This window comes from Salmo trutta, chromosome 17 (assembly GCF_901001165.1).
Source record: "Salmo trutta chromosome 17, fSalTru1.1, whole genome shotgun sequence".
NCBI classification, from domain to species: Eukaryota; Metazoa; Chordata; class Actinopteri; order Salmoniformes; family Salmonidae; genus Salmo; species Salmo trutta.
The window spans coordinates 55,574,328-55,594,974 of NC_042973.1; the positions used below are offsets into that span (position 1 = coordinate 55,574,328).

Sequence of the window (20,647 nt, forward strand, 5' to 3'; positions counted from 1 at the left end):
ATATCATAAGGTGAATGCACCAATTTGTAAGTCGCTTTGGATAAGAGCGTCTGCTAAATGACTTAAATGTAAAAATCATCTGTACATCTATCACTCCAGTGTTAATTTGTTAAATTGTAATTACTTCTCTACTATGGCCTATTTATTGCCTTACCTCCATTCTCCATTTGCACACACTGTATATAGATTTTTCTATTGTGTTATTGACTGTACGTTTGTTTATCCCACATGTAACTCTGTGTTGTTGTTTTTGTTGCACTGCTTTGCTTTATCTTGGCCAGGTCGCAGTTGAAAATGAGAACTTGTTCTCAACTATCTGGTAAAATAAATAAAAAAGAAATTAAAGAAATCTTAACTTTATTGACAAATTGTGTGCGCATCGCCCTCGTGCCGCAATTTGATTAAACACAGAAAGGGGCCTATATTAGAGACCAAAAGTCGTCTGGCACACTGCTTAGAGTTTCGGCATCACCTTTTACCTCAAATAAACATTGGATTTCTGTTGTTGTGGGCCTTTAACCATCTGTCTGACTTTGTCATTAACACAGGAGAGAGACGGGACTATCGTGGATCCTCTGGTTTTGTTTGATCTGACCAGCTAACATTACACCAGAGAACACACACAGGAGAGAAATCTTATAGCTGTGTTCAATGTGGCAAGAGCTTTACTACATCTAGCTATCTGACAGTGCACCAGAGAATACACACAGGAGAGAAATCTTATATCTGTGTTCAATGTGGGAAGAGTTTTGTTCGTTCTGGCCAGCTGACAATACACCAGAGAACACACACAGGAGAGAAACCTTATAGCTGTGGTCAATGTGGGAAGAGTTTTGGTCAATCTGGAGATCTGACAGTGCATCAGAGAAGACACACAGGAGAGAAACCTTATAGCTGTGGTCAATGTGGGAAGAGTTATTGTCAATCTGGAGATCTGACAGTGCACCAGAGAACACACACATGAGAGAAACCCTTTATCTGTGCTCAATGTGGGAAGAGTTTTGTTCGATCTGGCCAGCTGACAAAACACCAGAGAACACACACAGGAGAGAAACCTTATAGCTGTGGTCAATGTGGGAAGAGTTTTGCTGCATCTAGCACACTGACTGTACACCAGAGAACACACACAGGAGAGAAACCTTATATCTGTGATCAATGTGGGAAGAGTTTTGTTCGATCTGACAAGCTAACATTACACCAGAGAACACACACAGGAGAGAAATATTATAGCTGTGATCAATGTGGGAAGACTTTTATTCGATCTGGCCAGCTGACAAGACACCAGAGAACACACACATGAGAGAAACCTCATAGCTGTGACCAGAGATAATCTGATAAAAGATCTCTGGTTAAATATCAGAAAATACATAAAGGAGCTGTTTCATGATATCAATGAGTTAATGTCACAATGTAGAATGTTTTAACATTGTACTAGGAGTATTTTAATAATGTCACAATGTAGAATGTTTGCTCCCTGTTCTATTGATTTCAACATGATATGGATATTAGCCTCAGGGGGAAAATCCAGGCTCTGAATTGAAAGAGTTACTATTTATGTGATTTAACAAAAAGTGATTAACTCAATAAGAGCTGTGTTACACTTACCACATTACCATGCAACACTTCAAAATGTAGCTGGCTGTTTCCTACAAATTGTTCTCTAACCAGTGATGTACACATTATTCCCAGATTCCGTGTGGTTTTTGAGCTGTTAGTTTTAACAGGACGTGCAACCTCATCTTCCTCCTCTCGCTCAAATGATTTTAGCATGATATTGATGAGTGATGACAAATAAGTGTTCCTTTGTTCAGCGACCCCTAAATTTAAATGCATCACTCCGAAATGTAGCTGACTGTCTTCTGCAGGTTGTCCTCTAACCAGTGAGGTAACAGATATCTCCCATTTCCATGTGTTTTTTAGTTGTGTTAGTTTCAACATCACGTACAACCTGATTTCCCCCTAATCGATATCAGTGATTTATTGCTACTTGTCAAAACAGCAGCGTTTCTGGTGCTTGTGCAGTTTATAAAGTGCTTGTTTTAAAAACTCCAAGTAATATGATTATTGTGGCAGATGTTTGTGTACATAGCACATTTTATGTTTAGGTTTTCAATTTATCCCAAACTGTTTCTGCATATTGGTTATTGATTTGGACACGTTAACACTGTGTTTTGACATTGGGGATATCCCCCCTAGCAAAATGTCATTGAAAAGCTGTTGAAAATAAGACTATGCAACCAAATATTTCATATTTCCAATTCATGTAACATTTAGTAATCATAATTATTTATGCAACCAACTGACAACTTTTGGGTACAATTATATTCACATTGTTGCCCTGCTTTTAGAATATCAGGGTTCATTCTCAGATGTGCCAACCCAAATGTACTAGAGCATGACATTGGGGACTGGGCCCCGATCCAACAACATGCCTATCTAGTGAACCCTGAGAAGAGAGAGAAGCTCCGCAGTGAGGTGGAAAGTTACTACGGATATTGCAGGAGTTTCCTCTTGAAATCAGACATGTCTGTGGTAAAGACAACTTGGTTGCTGATTGTCTCAAGGGTGGGCAGTCAAAAAAGATTTGTGTTTTGCATTTAGCCAGTCCTTTGCCATTTATTTTGACTGCACGTTTTTCCGTGTTGGAGATGAGTTTTGTTTTGTTTTGTTTGTTTGTTCCAAGGGGACAAGAGTTCTAGAAGCTAGTGAGTTTTAGTAAAAAAAAAATCATATTTTTATTGTTGACAGCCAGTAGACACCATGTTTATTTTGGAGAAGGTGAAGCATTGTAGTTGATTATATTTGGAAATTAAGTTGTTTTCTGTTGGTGGTGAGCAAAATTGTCCAACAAAAATATAGGATATATTTGTTAAGGGGAAGGTGTTACAGGCTTTGGTTTTTCCATTATTGTTTTGAGGTTGGACTTTAGCACGTCTAGCTCGTTAGCACGTCTAGCTCGTTAGCACGTCTAGCACGTCTAGCTCGTTAGCCCGTCTAGCTCCGTTAGCACGTCTAGCTCCGTTAGCACGTCTAGCTCGTTAGCCCGTCTAGCTCGTTTAGCACGTCTAGCTCGTTAGCCCGTCTAGCTCGTTAGCCCGTCTAGCTCGTTAGCCCGTCTAGCTCGTTAGCACGTCTAGCTCGTTAGCACGTCTAGCCCGTTAGCCCGTCTAGCCCGTTAGCTCGTTAGCCCGTCTAGCCCGTTAGCCCGTCTAGCACGTCTAGCTCGTTAGCACGTCTAGCTCGTTAGCTCGTTAGCCCGTCTAGCTCGTTAGCACGTAGGACGCACTGATTGGTGTCACCTCGTTAGTCAGTATGTGTTACACCTGTGCTGGCTTGTCCATCTCGTTAGTGGGAAGGTGTTTCACCTGAGCTGGTCCAGGTTCTATTTAAGAGTGTCTGGCCCAGTGCTCCAGTTGTCTTGATACATGTGGAGAGTCAACACCTTTAGTTGCTCCACCTTTTTGGTTTGCGTCCTGTATTTAGGTTTGGTGTGGGATTTTCTTTTGTTTGCCTCTTCTTGGGCAGATTTAGTGGGTCTCATGGTGGGTGTCTTTTAGGTCCCAGTTGTTGTTACTAGTCAACTTTCAGTGGACACCCCCATAGTGTCTTTCAGAGCCCCTCCTAAAAAACAAGCTTGTAGTTTGGGTTGGACATTGCATCCAATTAATATTTTAATCAACGGAATTTCCTTAGGGTGCCAATTAGTCTTTAAGTTGTTAATTTACTTTTTCATCCGCTTATGTTTGTGTACTAAATATTTGTTTTTCTCCCCTGTGAAGCCATTGTGTTGCATTCATGTCTGAAATGTGCTGTATAAATAACGCTTGATTTGATTTGAACATATTGCAAAACAAATTAACCCAATGACCGACAATCAACAGACTCTTGCAAAACCAATACGTATCTTGGTCCATCTTATTATGAAAAACAGTATAAATTCAGTATATCTTCCACTGTCAAAATAGTGCAAATGGTATGGATGTTTAGTATCACTTTTCAACCAACCCAGTTCATTTGTTGAAAATGAAAAATGTTGAACTCAACAATACACCAGAGGATATTATGTTGAAAAGGATTCAACTACTGAAAACTGAAACAAACAAATGGATCAAACAGATCAATCCCACTTTTCCAGCTTGCTGAAGGCGTGGTGGAGTGGTAAACACCACCCCCGGCTCTACCAGGGGCTTGAGGTGGTCTCCCACAGCTCTGCTTATGTCATGTTCTGTGGCCTTGCTGTTCCATTTCTGACTACCCCTGCAACACAGAAACACATTTAGTCATATTATATAAAACACTCAAAGTAATGGATATGGAGCATCTATGGCCTCAGTTACACCTGGCACCTAAATGTGACTTCTGTCATCCGATCACTCCAAGCTGCATTAGGTTCAGATCTACCAGGATGGGCCTTTGACATCGTCTGGATGCAGCCAGGCCACTGAATATGCATCAGCAATGTAAAGAGATGGCGTGAAGGAGTGGGGAAAGGTACATTTGACACAAATTACCTTCATAATAAATCAAATGTTATTTGTCACATACATGTGTTTAGCAGTTGTTATTGTGGGTGTAGTGAAATGCTTGTGTTCCTAGCTCCAACAGTAATATCTAACAATTTCACAACAAATACCTTATACACACAAATCTAAGTAATGGAATAAGAATATATAAATATATGGACGAGCAATGTCAGAGCTGCATAGACAGATACAGTAGGATAGAATACAGTATATACATATGAGATGAGTAATACATAGACTAAGATACAGTAGAATAGGATAGAATACAGTATATACATATGAGATGAGTAATACATAGACAGATACAGTAGAATAGGATAGAATACAGTATATACATATGAGATGAGTAATACATAGACTAAGATACAGTAGAATAGAATAGAATACAGTATATACATATGAGATGAGTAATACATAGACAGATACAGTAGAATAGTATAGAATACAGTATATACATATGAGATGAGTATTACATAGACAGATACAGTAGAATAGTATAGAATACAGTATATACATATGAGATGAGTAATACATAGACTGATACAGTAGAATAGAATACAGTATATACATATGAGATGAGTAATACATAGACAGATACAGTAGAATAGGATAGAATACAGTATATACATATGAGATGAGTAATACATAGACAGATACAGTAGAATAGAATACAGTATATACATATGAGATGAGTAATACATAGACAGATACAGTAAAATAGAATAGAATACAGTATATACATATGAGATGAGTAATACATAGACTAAGATACAGTAGAATAGGATAGAATACAGTATATACATATGAGATGAGTAATACATAGACTAAGATACAGTAGAATAGGATAGAATACAGTATATACATATGAGATGAGTAATACATAGACAGATACAGTAGTATAGAATACAGTATATACATATGAGATGAGTAATACATAGACAGATACAGTAGAATAGAGTACAGTATATACATATGAGATGAGTAATACATAGACAGATACAGTAGGATAGTATAGAATACAGTATATACATATGAGATGAGTAATACATAGACAGATACAGTAGAATAGGATAGAATACAGTATATACATATGAGATGAGTAATACATAGACAGATACAGTAGAATAGTATAGAATACAGTATATACATATGAGATGAGTAATACATAGACAGATACAGTAGTATAGAATACAGTATATACATATGAGATGAGTAATACATAGACAGATACAGTAGAATAGTATAGAATACAGTATATAGAGATGAGTAATACATAGACAGATACAGTAGAATAGAATAGAATACAGTATATACATATGAGATGAGTAATACATAGACAGATACAGTAGAATAGAATACAGTATATACATATGAGATGAGTAATACATAGACAGATACAGTAGAATAGAATACAGTATATACATATGAGATGAGTAATACATAGACTAAGATACAGTAGAATAGAATAGAATACAGTATATACATATGAGATGAGTAATACATAGACAGATACAGTAGAATAGAATACAGTATATACATATGAGATGAGTAATACATAGACTAAGATACAGTAGAATAGAATAGAATACAGTATATACATATGAGATGAGTAATACATAGACTAAGATACAGTAGAATAGAATACAGTATATACATATGAGATGAGTAATACATAGACAGATACAGTAGAATAGAATACAGTATATACATAAGAGATGAGTAATGCATAGACAGATACAGTAGAATAGTGTAGAATACAGTATATACATATGAGATGAGTAATACATAGACAGATACAGTAGAATAGAATACAGTATATACATATGAGATGAGTAATACATAGACAGATACAGTAGAATAGGATAGAATACAGTATATACATATGAGATGAGTTATGCCAGATATGTAAACATTAAAGTGACTGGTGTTCCATTCCTTAAAGTGACCAATGATTTCAAGTCTGTGTATGTAGGCAGCAGCCTCTCTGTGTTAGTGATGCTATTTAACAGTCTGATGATCTTGAGATTGAAAAACAGCTTCTGTCTCTCGGTCTCAGCTTTGATGTACCTGTACTGACCTCGCCTTCTGGATGATAGCAGGCTGAACAGGCAGTGGCTCGGGTAATAACAAAGAACAAATGTGTGCCTGAGGGGAAATTAACTTTCATACAGCCACAAAGGGGTGAGAAATTACACCAATATCAGTGGACAATTTGCACTAATGTAAATAAACATAGATGATGGAACATATTCCCTTTTGCTGACGTGATGAACCGCTAAGGGGACATAAATATTTACCATCTAAACCATGTGTGACCTCTCACCTCTCTGGCTGTAGAAGTGTTCTTCCTAACCAGTCCCTCAACAGCTCTCTGACTGAGCTCCACCCTCACTGGGTCTTCAGAGGAGAGGAAGGCTGAGGAGGGATGGAAGGATGAATGGATCAGTCAGTCAATAAAGTGTAGAGCTGCTGTCTATGCTGTCTGACAAAAACACTATTTTAGTAGTTCATTAAAGTAAATTAGGCTTTATGACTGCTGAATACCAACTATCAATCACTTAGATCATGTATTTTCAGGTAGAGATACATCCTTGGGATGTCCCTAGCCCATTGAAGTTGACATTTAAAATGGTTAAGGTAGGGGTTAAGGTTAGGGTTTAGGGTAGGGATGTCCCAAGGATCCCAGATAGCATTGACCATTGTGCATTCTTCTGTCTCTTTTACATAGCAGGTGATGGGTTCTGACTTCTGAACTTGAAAATATTAAATATCCTTATTATGTGAAATTGAATGAAACAATAATGTATGTTGATGCTAATATGATGTACAATATTCCATGATGTTTCTATATAACAATAGAGTAATATATTTAATATGATGTACAATATTCCATGATGTTTCTATATGATAACAATACAGTAATATATTTAATATGATGTACAATATTCCATGATGTTTCTATATGATAACAATACAGTAATATATTTAATATGCCATAAACTACAGTTTCACTAATTCATTTCTATTAACTTAATCATTATGACACACCCCTCACTATTGTCATTGGTTACACTAATTGCACTGTTTGTCTACATAACCTGGTTCCAGTATTCATGACATCACCCTGAGGAAGGCACAGTGATGCTGAAACGTTGGTAAATACCCATTATCATTATGACACACCCCTCACTGGTTGCACTAATTGCACTGTTTGTCTACATAACCTGGTTCCAGTATTCATGACATCACCCTGAGGAAGGCACAGTGATGCTGAAACGTTGGTAAATACCCATTATCATTATGACACACCCCTCACTACCCATTATCATTATGACACACCCCTCACTACCCATTATCATTATGACACACCCCTCACTACCCATTATCATTATGACACACCCCTCAATACCTATTATCATTATGACACACCCCTCACTACCCATTATCATTATGACACACCCCTCACTACCCATTATCATTATGACACACCCCTCACTACCCATTATCATTATGACACACCCCTCACTACCCATTATCATTATGACACACCCCTCACTACCCATTATCATTATGACACACCCCTCACTACCCATTATCATTATGACACACCCCTCACTACCCATTATCATTATGACACACCCCTCACTACCCATTATCATTATGACACTCCCCTCACTACCCATTATCATTATGACACACCCCTCACTATCCATTATCATTATGACATCACCCATCACTACCCATTATCATTATGACACACCCCTCACTACCCATTATCATTATGACATCACCCCTCACTACCCATTCAATTGCTGGGAGTTTATACATGGAGTGTGCGACTTTCTTTATTTTGATAGTTTATAGTTTATTCGCCGTTAGTCAGCACCTCCACACAAACTATTTTTCTGGGTGTGCGCCAGCTCATGTTTTTTAAGGGTAGGTAACAACACATCCGCCACGCTGATCCTCAACACAGGGGCCCCTCTGGGGTGCGTGCTCAGCCCCCTCCTGTACTCCCTGTTCACTCATGACTGCACGACCAGGCACGACTCCAACACCATCATTAAGTTTGCCGATGCCACAACAGTGGTAGGCCTGACCACCAACAACGACTAGACAGCCTATAGGGAGGAGGTCAGAGACCTGGCCGTGTGGTACCAGGAAAACAACCTCTCCCTCAACGTGATCAAGACTAAGTAGATGATTGTGGATTACAGGAAAAGGAAGACTGAGCATGCCCCCATTCTCATCGACGGGGCTGTAGGGGAGCAGGTTGAGAGCTTCAAGTTCCTTGGTGTCCACATCACTAACAAACTATCATGGTCCAAGCACACCAAGATAATCGTGAAGAGGGCACGACAAAACCTATTCCTCCTCAGGAGACTGAAAAGATTTAGCATGGGTCCTCAGATCCTCAAAAGGTTCTACAGCTGCACCATCGAGAGCATCCTGACTGGTTGCATCCCTGCCTGGTATGGCAACTGCTCTGCCTCTGACCGCAAGGCACTACAGAGGGTAGTGCGTACAGCCCAGTACATCACTGGGGCCAAGCTCCCTGCCATCCAGGACCTCTTTACCAGGCGGTGTCAGAGGAAGGCCCCCCCCACACTCTCTGTTATCATCTATGCATAGTCACTTTAAAACTCTACCTACATGTACATATTACCTCAATTACCTCGACTAACCGGTGCCCCCACACATTGACTCTGTACCGGTACCCCCTGTATATAGTCTAGCTATTGTTATTTAACTTCTGCTCTTTCATTCTTGTTCCTTTTATTTAGTATTCTTATTTGTACTTTTTTAAACTGCATTGTTGGTTTGGGGCTTGTAAGTAAGCATTTCACTGTAAGGTCAAATTCAATTTGATTTGATAGACTCATAGTACAGAATGAATGACTGACTGCCCAGTTCAACATTAGTTCACCGTCTCACCTCATACTGTATTGGAGCAGCAGCAGCTGACTGCCCAGTTCAACATCAGTTCACCGTCTCACCTCATACTGTATTGGAGCAGTAGCAGCTGACTGCCCGGTTCAACATCAGTTCACCGTCTCACCTCATACTGTATTGGAGCAGCAGCAGCTGACTGCCCGGTTCAACATCAGTTCACCGTCTCACCTCATACTGTATTGGAGCAGCAGCAGGTGACTGCCCAGTTCAACATCAGTTCACCGTCTCACCTCATACTGTATTGGAGCAGCAGCAGGGTTCAACTGGAGTTGTTCTCAGATCCCCTAAGAACCGTAGGGTTCTTGGTCAATGAAAAACAGCCCCAAAAGGTTCTTCAAAGAACTTGTTAGAAGGTGGGTTCATCGAGGAACCTCCGTTGTTGCTGGACTTCTTCCGGAAACTTCGCAATTACAACTGAAAACGATGGTGACAAGTTTGGATGCGACAACAGTTAAAAAGGTTAAGTTGGGTTGATGTTTGGCTCTGAATATGTCTCTAAATCATTTATTATAATAATATAACATACTAATAATGAATAACGAAGACAATGATGGTTTTCTGTGAATATCTTCCATAACGTTACTATAGTTAATGAACGTAAATATTAGAAAGCCGGGTTTGACCGTCGGCGTTGTATGAGCTACAGTACAGTACCGTTAGCTAGCTAGCTAACGTTATGTCCTAACTAGGCACAACTAGGGTTGGATTATTTCCTCAACTATATTCTTTCCCATATATTGTATATCGTTTCCATAAAGCCAACATGGCTTTACACTCATTAATGTAAGTTTCCAATCTAGAGCAGTTCTCGCTTTTGTGATAATGAACTAGTTAACGTTAGCTTCGTTAACTAACTAACTAACTAACTAACTAAGGACGGTGACCTGTCCAGACGAGATGTTACAACGAACTGAATCGTCAATGGAGGTCTTCCTCTTTGTATAGCCTGCTACAGCATGCAATACTATTAACTCACAAGGGGGCATAACGTTACATGTACAATACTATCCCATTTTGGAAACGTTACATGTACAATACTATCCCATTTTGGAAACGTTACATGGACAATACTATCCCATTTTGGAAACGTTACATGTACAATACTATCCCATTTAGGAAACGTTACATGTACAATACTATCCCATTTTGGAAACGTTACATGTCCGCCCCCTTGTGGAGGGAAATTAATATCTTAGATGGTAGCTGTAGATGGGATTCACTCCTCTCATACTGGGAAGAACCCTAAAGTGGACACACTCCAGTTTCTGAGACAACTGCCCAGATTTTGTAGACTGTTTAATAATGCTTAAAACTCATCTTTACCAAATTATCCATTAAAGATACCAACTCAAAACCTACGTTCGTCTACATATGGATTGTTTAAATTGTATCTAATTATATTCCCAGTATTAGTTTATCAAATCTCTAGTAATCGATTATACACACATACAATTCATCATATTTTCATTTATTTACAGAATCCATATAAAACGTAAGAAATTCTCAGGTACTCACAACAACCATTCCATTTGCTTTTTGAAGGACTCCACAGCTACGAAGCAGCTCTCCAAACATACGCCCAGCAGAACCAAAAATAAACTTTTGTTTCCCAGACAATGACCATGGGATCCTCAATGGTTCTCTAACCTCCCAGAGACCACGGCAAAATCAAGCCTCCCAGGAACTATAGACCTTCCGCTGCTTTCTAAAATATCATCCCGCTTATTATCCACATTTCAATCATCTGATTCAGCATATTTCTATATGTTACTATCCAGACGACAGATTAACCTCTATGGGCTAGGAGGGACGCTTGCGATATTCAAATACCTTAGAAATGCTATTACTTCAATTTCTCAAACATATGACTATTTTACAGCATTTTAAAGACAAGACTCTCGTTAATCTAACCACACTGTCCGATTTCAAAACGGCTTTGCGGTGAAAACATAGATTATAATAATCTGAGGACAAGGTCCCGCAAACACAAGCATTACTAGCATTTTCCAACCAAGCATTAGCGTCACTAAAGTCAGAAATAGCAATAAAATAATCAATTACCTTTGAAGATCTTCTTCTTTTGGTGATACAAAAGGCCCAATCTTCACAATAAATGGTCGTTTGTTCTATAAAATCAATTTTTATAGCATAACACGAAACATTTCCTAACCGGCTAGTGTCATGAATTCCGACTCCTTCAACTTTCGACGAAGCATTCGATGTAATTACTCCCGCTAAACACACGTTTATCCAGTCATGGTTGGCTTTATTACAATCTCATGTTTGCTAGTAACACAACCATACTTGATTGTTCTTTTTGCGGGACGTATTGACCCAAAATACCTGATTTGAACACACCTAACAATGACCTCATTGCGCGCCAATGATATGACCAGTCCTTCGTTGATTGACTGTATTTCGGACCAATGACCACTGATCGTCTTGAAATCTAGCTTTGCAGATAGCCAATGAGCTAAGGTAAACGGCAATATGTAATGGTAATACCCGGAATGACCAGCTCTTGAACGAAAGCCGAGCGTAACGTAGCCATTCGCCATTGAAACTTCTACCCGCAGGAGCCACATTTGTTTGCGCGCAGCAGTTTTGAGTCGAGACAATTTTCAGGTATTTTATCGCTAAAATTATGTCTAGTAAATCTGGTAAATCAAAGGCTAAGTCCAGGTATACAGATGTACATGACATAAATGATGAAATAGATAGAGATAGTGAGACAGAGTTACTTGAAGAGGAGTCGGATTGTGAGTCAAGTTTGGACTTCGAGTTTGAGGAGATGTTTTTGCATGGAAAGGACGCGGTTTTGGACGGGTGAGTGCCGTTGTTTGAAATTAATAATATCAAATGTTATTCATTTGAGTTGTTTGGAGATACAAAATAATATATATATATATATATATATATATTTATTTATTTGACATATATATGTAATGAACTGTGTGAAGTACACATGGCTAAACATTATGAGTGCGTGTCTGTGTCTGTATATATTAGATACATGTAAAAAAATATCTATATGTTTTACATGTATTTTATCTAGACATGGGGTTCACAACTCTATATATAATCTGTCTGTATATCTAAAATATTTCTTACATGTATTTTATCTAGACATGGGGTTCACAACTCTATATATAATCTGTCTGTATATCTAAAATATTTTTTACATGTATTTTATCTAGACATGGGGTTCACAACTCTATATATAATCTGTGTGTCTGTGTCTTCACAGTCCTTCTGATTCTGACTGGGAGCCCCCACTGCCAAGGTGCCCATCCCCCACAGGAGCTGAATCAACTAGCCGGACCCCTGCTGTCTCCGGCTCCACACCTACCCCCACCCGGCCAGGTGTGAAGTCTGTGACAAAGAAGAGGAGATGGGGCAAAGCTAAACCAGCAATCAGAGAGGAGGAGGGTCGTTGGCACTCTGTGACGGTGGAGGATGTGGGCCCACCACCTCCAATATTCAGACCAAAAAGGCCACCAGGACCTCAGCTGGACATGACCTCCAACTACAGCCCCATGCAACTTTTTCAACTGTTTTTTACATCTTCAGTTATTGATTCCCTTGTCTTGAACACTAATAAATATGGTGCTAAGAAGCAGGCAGGCAAAAAAGAGGCATGGAAGCCTATTTCCATGTCAGATATTTTTTGCTATTTATCAATGGTCATATACATGGGTCTAGTGAAGCTGAAAACCCTGAAACAGTATTGGAAAACTGCACCCCTCTATCAACTGCCTTTCCCCTCCACTGTCATGTCGTGCAAAAGGTTTCTGACAATCTCACGGGCGCTTCATATCAGTGACCCAGAAGTTGACGGGGACAACGACAAGAAGCGAGGCACAGCAGGGTATGACAGGCTCTGCAAAATTAAACCTCTCTACCACAGTATGGTTGAGGCCTGCAAGACCTATTTTCAGCCCGCCCAGAACCTTTCCATCGATGAGAGGATGGTAGCCTCAAAGGCCAGAATCAGCCTAAAACAGTACATGCGTAACAAGCCGACCAAGTGGGGTTACAAACTGTTTGTTTTGGCTGATTCTGCGTGTGCATACACGTGCAATTTTTTTGTTTATGAGGGGAAGAGCAGTTTTGCGACCGGCAAGGGACTCAGCTATGATTCTGTCATGGCATTATTTGATTTTCAACTGCTGGGGAAGGGCTACAAACTGTTTGTGGACAATTTCTACACAAGCCCTACCCTGTTCACAGACCTGAGGAAGCTGGAGGTGTGGGCTTGTGGCACCATTCGGCCCAACAGAGTGGGCTTTCCAAAGACCAAGGAGAACGACATGCCTAAGCGGACTGAGCGGGGTACCATGCGATGGCTTCGCCAAGATGGCCTGCTCTTTGTGAAGTGGATGGATACCAGAGAGGTGGTCATGTGCTCCAGTATCCACAAGTCCTTCAGTGGAGATCACGTTGTCAGGCGTGTGAAGGGCGCTACTGGAGCATGGACAGCCAAAAATGTCCCCATTCCTGCAGCTATCAAGGACTATAACAAGAGCATGGGGGGTGTAGACCTGTCAGATGCGCTGATAGGCTACTATAATGTGCTCCACAAGACCATGAAATGGTACAATACTTTTTTTTATCATTTCATTGACATTGCTGTTGTGAATTCATTCATCATACAGAAGGAAATGGCCAAGAGCTGTGGAAAGCCCCCCATCTCACAGCTAGCCTTCCGAGAGCTGCTCATCCAGGAGCTTGCTAGCTACAGCAAGTCCACTGCAGCACCTTCTGTCCCCTCTACCTCTTCTGGTCCTTCAACCAGTGGTGTTCACCTGCCTAAATTCATCTCTGCAGGCATGAATGTGCCTCAGGGCAAAAAGGGCACAGTGGGGAGGTGACGCTGTGCCCTTTGTCACAGGAAATGCCCCATCACCTGCACCACCTGTTCAGTAACCCTCTGCTTTACAGCAGAAAGAGACTGCTATGGTCCATGGCACAAGCAGCACAATTTTGTGTAGAGGACTGAGGGTCCTCACAACATTGTACATTGAATGTGTGTAAATAGTTACCCTTGTTATTAAAATATTTTCACAATTTTATATTTGTACTTTTTTTGAGGGGTGTGTTAGAATATAATTTTTGTATTTTGTATATAGTTTTTTACATCAAAATGTATCACTGTACCAATTTGGCCACTTGGGTACATTTGGGTACATTTGTGTGGGACACCTGGGTGACTTCATGCTCAATGTCATGTAGCTCGCTCATTCCTGAAGATATGTTTCTGAAACTTTTCTCAGATACTGTTGCCCTCTTACATTCTGCATAGAAATTTATCCCCAGCATCCTATCTGAATGTTTGGCTGTTCCTTTTCAGTTGAAAGTTGGTGCAACAACAATAGAAACCAGAAAACGTATGTTTGTTTCCTTGTATTTTCTTCTACCAGATCTGTGTTATATTCTCCTACATTCAATTCACATTTCCACAAACTTCAGAGTGTTTCCTTTCAAATGAAACCAAGAAAATGCATATCCTTGCTACTGGGCCTGAGCTACAGACAGTTAGATTTGGGTATGTCTTCAGGCGGAAATTAAGAGAAGTGGGGGGGTAGCCCTAACAGGTTTAAGACTCATTTCCACAGTCACACAACTCTCATATCACAGTCACACAACTCTCATATCACAGTCACACAATGCTATTCCCAAACATACCTAATCAATTACTTGTTTTTCAACAATATTTTAACCTGCAGGAATATTTTCACATTTCTATGTCATGGTTAGTTCCTAGGAAAATGCAACTCATACATTTACATCTTTCAATACTTCTAAAATGGGGTACAGGTTTAAAAAAATTACAGGTTTAAAACAATTACAGGTGCACCGTACTATCTTATACTATACCATAAATGGTCTTAACTAGTAAACACAGATTCTAGTTTTCATCCAGTTCATAGATAGCTGACAGCCTCAGAGCCTACTGACTGGGCACTGTTTACACCTCCACACAGGAATACACACTCTTTTCTAAAAACTCCACTTTGCGTGTTTCGCTCACCTCTTTCTTTTTTAAAACTACATTTGAGATGTGGTATCCACTCGGCTGGCTGCCTCTCAGAACAAAGGTGGGTCCATTTGCTCCGTTCCCGCAGTGTGGTCTCCCTGAGATCCCAAGTTTGAGGGATCCCTCGTGCATCATTTACCCAGGTCACCAGGAGCGGTCACCAAGTGAAGATTCACATCCCCAAATGTGGTTGTTATTTTCTTTAATATCAATTGAGGAGAGACAAACTTATCAAGTCAGAGTTATTCTTAAACTAAATCTTTATTCACTTATTAATTAGGGAGCAGGTCAATACAACATACACATATAAAGTGAATCAATTGAGTGCTCTACGATAATGATGGCTGGTGGACCCAGGGGACAAAAGTACAAAGGTATTTTATACCCCTTTCAACCTACATGACCAACAACAGATGTATAGAACAGGTCACAAGGTTAAGATTTGTATGAAAGATACTTATAATTCTCAGCAGACAGTATCTGCTGTAAAAACAGTACTCTTTGTGTAGAGACCAGGGTCTGGCCCTGAGGTCATCTCTCCCTGGTACCATATAGAACAGAAACATTAACTCATGCTCTGGAATGCAGTCTCTTTAGGTTTTATCACCCAAAAGACATTGTAAATCTCCTGTCAGTGTTTTCTCCCAGAGGCCCATCCTCAGTAGAACACACAGACACTATAGTTCTAAGAACCCTCTATTCTGTTGCATAAAACCACCATTTGATGCAATAAAAGTATTATAACATAATGTTGCAGTTTTGCTCTCAGTGTCCACTGAAAGTTGACTAGTAACAACAACTGGGAGCTAAAAGACACCCACCATGAGACCCACTAAATCTTCCCAAGAAGAGGCAAACAAAAGAAAAACCCACACCAAACTTAAAGACAGGAAGCAAACCAAAAAGGTGGAGCAACTAAAGGTGTTGACTGTCCACATGTATCAAGACAACTGGAGCACTGGGCCAGACACTCTTAAATAGAACCTGGACCAGCTCAGGTGAAACACCTTCCCACTAACGAGATGGACAAGCCAGCACAGGTGTAACACATACTGACTAACGAGGTGACACCAATCAGTGCGTCCTACCTGCTAACGAGCTAGACGTGCTAACGAGCTAGACGTGCTAACGAGCTAGACGTGCTAACGAGCTAGACATGCTAACGAGCTAAACCTGCTAACGAGCTATACGTGCTAACGAGCTATACGTGCTAACGAGCTATACGTGCTAACGAGCTATACGTGCTAAATGTGCTAACGAGCTAGACGTGCTAACGAGCTAGACGTGCTAACGAGCTAGACGTGCTAACGAGCTAGACGTGCTAACGAGCAAGACGTGCTAACGAGCAAGACCTGCTAACGAGCAAGACCTGCTAACGAGCTAGACCTGCTAACGAGCTAGACGTGCTAACGAGCTAGACATGCTAAAGTCACACCTCAAAACATAAATGGAAAAACCAAAGCCTGTAACACCTTAAGACAACATATATATCCTATATTTTTGTTGGAAAAGTTTGCTCACCACCAACAGAAAACAACTTCCATTTCACATTATAATCAACTACAATGCTTCACCTTCACCAATATAAACATGGTGTCTACTGGATGTCAACAATTAAAAACAAGAAAAAACCACGTATTTCTAAATAATAATATACAATAGTTTTATTTGTTTCTCCTTTTTCTTTCTATAGAATCCTAAATCCCACTAGCTTCTAGAACACTCATCTTCCTAAAACCCACTAGCTTCTAGAACACTCATCTTCCTAAAACTCACTAGATTCTAGAACTCTCATCTTCCTAAAACTCACTAGCTTCTAGAACTCTCGTCTCCTTGGAAGGAGCCCAAACAAAACTCATCTCCAATACGGAAAAACGTGCAGTCAAAATAAATAAAGATCCATAGCAACGCACTAGCTAAGCGAAAAACACAAATCTTATATCCATTTGGGGGGAAATCAGGTTGAACCTGCTCTTGAAACTAACACAACAAAACAAAAAACATATGGAAATGGGAGATATCTTTTACCTCACTGGTTAGAGGACAACCTGCAGAAGACAGTCAGCTACATTTTGGAGTGATACATTTAAATGTAGGGGTCACTGAACAAAGGAACACAACACTTATTTTTCATAACTCATCGATATCACGACGAGATCAATTGCGTGAGAGGAGGGAGAGGAGGTTGCACGTCCTGTTAAAACTAACAGCTCAAAAACCACACGGAATCTGGGAATAATGTGTACATCACTGGTTAGAGGACAATTTGTAGAAAACAGCTAGCTACATTTTGAAGTGTTGCATTGTGATTCAAGTGGGTCACCAACGTGGTATGTGTAACACAGCTCTTTTTTTGTTAGTCACTTTTTGTTAAATCTCATAAATAGTAACTCTTCCATTTCAGAGCCTGGATTTTCCCCCTGAGGCTAATATCCATATAATGTTGAAATCAATAGAACAGGGGGAAAACGTTTAGGGTTCTACATTGTGACATTATTAAAATACTCCTTCTACAATGTTAAAACATTCTACATTGTGACATTAATTCATTGATATCATGAAACAACTCCTTCATGTATGTATTTTCTGATATTTGATCAGAGATCTTTTATCAGATTATCTCTGGTCACAGCTACGAGGTTTCTCTCCTGTGTGTGTTCTCTGGTGTTGAGTCAGATGGCCAGATTGACCAAAACTCTTCCCACATTGATCACAGCTATAAGGCTTCTCTCCTGTGTGTATTCTCTGGTGCACTGTCAGCTGGACAGATCTACCAAAACTCTTCCCACATTGATCACAGCTATAGGATTTCTCTCCTGTGTGTATTCTCTGGTGCACTGTCAGATTGCTAGATTGACCAAAACTCTTCCCACATTGATCACAGCTATAAGGTTTCTCTCCTGTGTGTCTTCTCTGGTGTAATATCAGACCCCCAGACTCAGTAAAACTCTTCCCACACTGATCACAGCTATATGGTTTCTCTCCTGTGTGTGTTCTCTGGTGTGATGTCAGAATGCAAGATTTACCAAAACTCTTCCCACATTGATCACAGCTATATGGTTTCTCTCCTGTGTGTGTTCTCTGGTGCACTGTCAGATTGCTAGATTGACCAAAACTCTTCCCACATTGATCACAGCTATAAGGTTTCTCTCCTGTGTGTCTTCTCTGGTGTTTAGTCAGACCCCCAGACTCAGTAAAAATCTTCCCACACTGATCACAGCTATATGGTTTCTCTCCTGTGTGTGTTCTCTGGTGTGATGTCAGATTGCTAGATTTACCAAAACTCTTCCCACATTGATCACAGCTATAGGGTTTCTCTCCTGTGTGTGTTCTCTGATGAATTTTAATGCCTGATGAGGAGGTGAATCTCTTCCCACAGTCAGAGCAGCAGTGAGTTCTCTTCCCTGTGGGTCTCTGCTGGTGTTTCTTGAGGTGTTCTGATCTGGAGAGACTCTTCTCTGCCTCGTCAGCATCATGAGGTTGTTGAGGCTCCCCAGAGGGTCCACGATAGTCACGTCTCTCTCCTGTGTGAACAACAAAGTCAGACAGACGGTTAAAGGCCCACAACAGCAGAAATCCATTGTTTATTTTAGGTAAAAAGGGATGACCAAATCAAATCAAATGTATTTGTCAGATCATACCCATGAAGTTGTACAACAATTGACGTCTGTTAAATTATTTGACCATTACGACAGTCAACTTAGCAACAATCATATTTTGTCTTGTTTTCACATTAGTAGTAACTAGAAATAAGTTATTCATGTTGTTGAAACTCTAAGCAGTGTGCCAGACGACTTTTGGTCTCCAATATAGGCCCCTTTCTGTGTTTAATAAAATTGCGGCACGAGGGCAATGCGCATGCAATTTGATTGCAGAAACACCTCCCTGCTAATGAGGAAACCACTAGTTATGGATGTAGTATATCTGCTAATGAGGAAACCACTAGTTATGGATGTAGTATATCTGCTAATGAGGAAACCACTAGTTATGGATGTAGTATATCTGGTAATGAGGAAACCACTAGTTATGGATGTAGTATATCTGGTAATGAGGAAACCACTAGTTATGGATGTAGTATATCTGGTAATGAGGAAACCACTAGTTATGGATGTAGTATATCTGCTAATGAGGAAACCACTAGTTATGGATGTAGTATATCTGGTAATGAGGAAACCACTAGTTATGGATGTAGTATATCTGGTAATGAGGAAACCACTAGTTATGGATGTAGTATATCTGCTAATGAGGAAACCACTAGTTATGGATGTAGTATATCTGGTAATGAGGAAACCACTAGTTATGGATGTAGTATATCCGCTAATGAGGAAACCACTAGTTATGGATGTAGTATATCTGCTAATGAGGAAACCACTAGTTATGGATGTAGTATATCTGCTAATGAGGAAACCACTAGTTATGGATGTAGTATATCTGCTAATGAGGAAACCACTAGGTATGGATGTAGTATATCTGGTAATGAGGAAACCACTAGTTATGGATGTAGTATATCTGCTAATGAGGAAACCACTAGTTATGGATGTAGTATATCTGGTAATGAGGAAACCACTAGTTATGGATGTAGTATATCTGCTAATGAGGAAACCACTAGTTATGGATGTAGTATATCTGGTAATGAGGAAACCACTAGTTATGGATGTAGTATATCTGCCTGGAGCAAAAATGGCGAGCAAAGATTTTAGTTTTTCACAATGTATTCTGAATGTGAATGGGGGTAAACTCAGGGGAGTAACCTCCATTTCCAGGTTTCTTATGAGTTCATTTCACACTACTTTGGATTATAATTGTAAGGCTCGTTTGAATGTCCTGCTTAATATAATGTTTGTGTCATCATCGCAAATCAACTGCTTTATACTTTTAAAAAAACACTTCAACCAGTAAAATGTTTTTTGGCTAGCTTTTCCATCAGCCTGACAATGAGGGTTTGTACACTAAGTGTTTGCCAAATTGGCACAAAACTTCACCTAACAATAACATAGACCTACTGTAGGACCCCTAACTTCACCTCACAACAACACAGACCTACTGTAGGACCCATAACTTCACCTTACAACAGACCTACTGTAGGACCCATAACTTAACTGGTTACACATATAGAAGTAGGACTAGTCTACCT

At 39.8% G+C, this 20,647-nt stretch overlaps 1 protein-coding gene across 1 annotated transcript in view; it reads right to left on the reverse strand.

The window, feature by feature from the left end:
- LOC115152445 (zinc finger protein 271-like) overlaps window positions 1-18,942 on the reverse strand; it is a gene marked incomplete at both ends in the record, with an annotated part of 52,067 nt that extends 33,125 nt beyond the window's left edge. The window contains one exon of the mRNA XM_029697333.1: window positions 18,150-18,942. Within this exon, the coding sequence (XP_029553193.1) occupies window positions 18,150-18,942 (793 nt within the window). The remainder of the gene's footprint in view (window positions 1-18,149) is intronic.
- Between the last annotated feature and the right edge of the window lie 1,705 nt (window positions 18,943-20,647).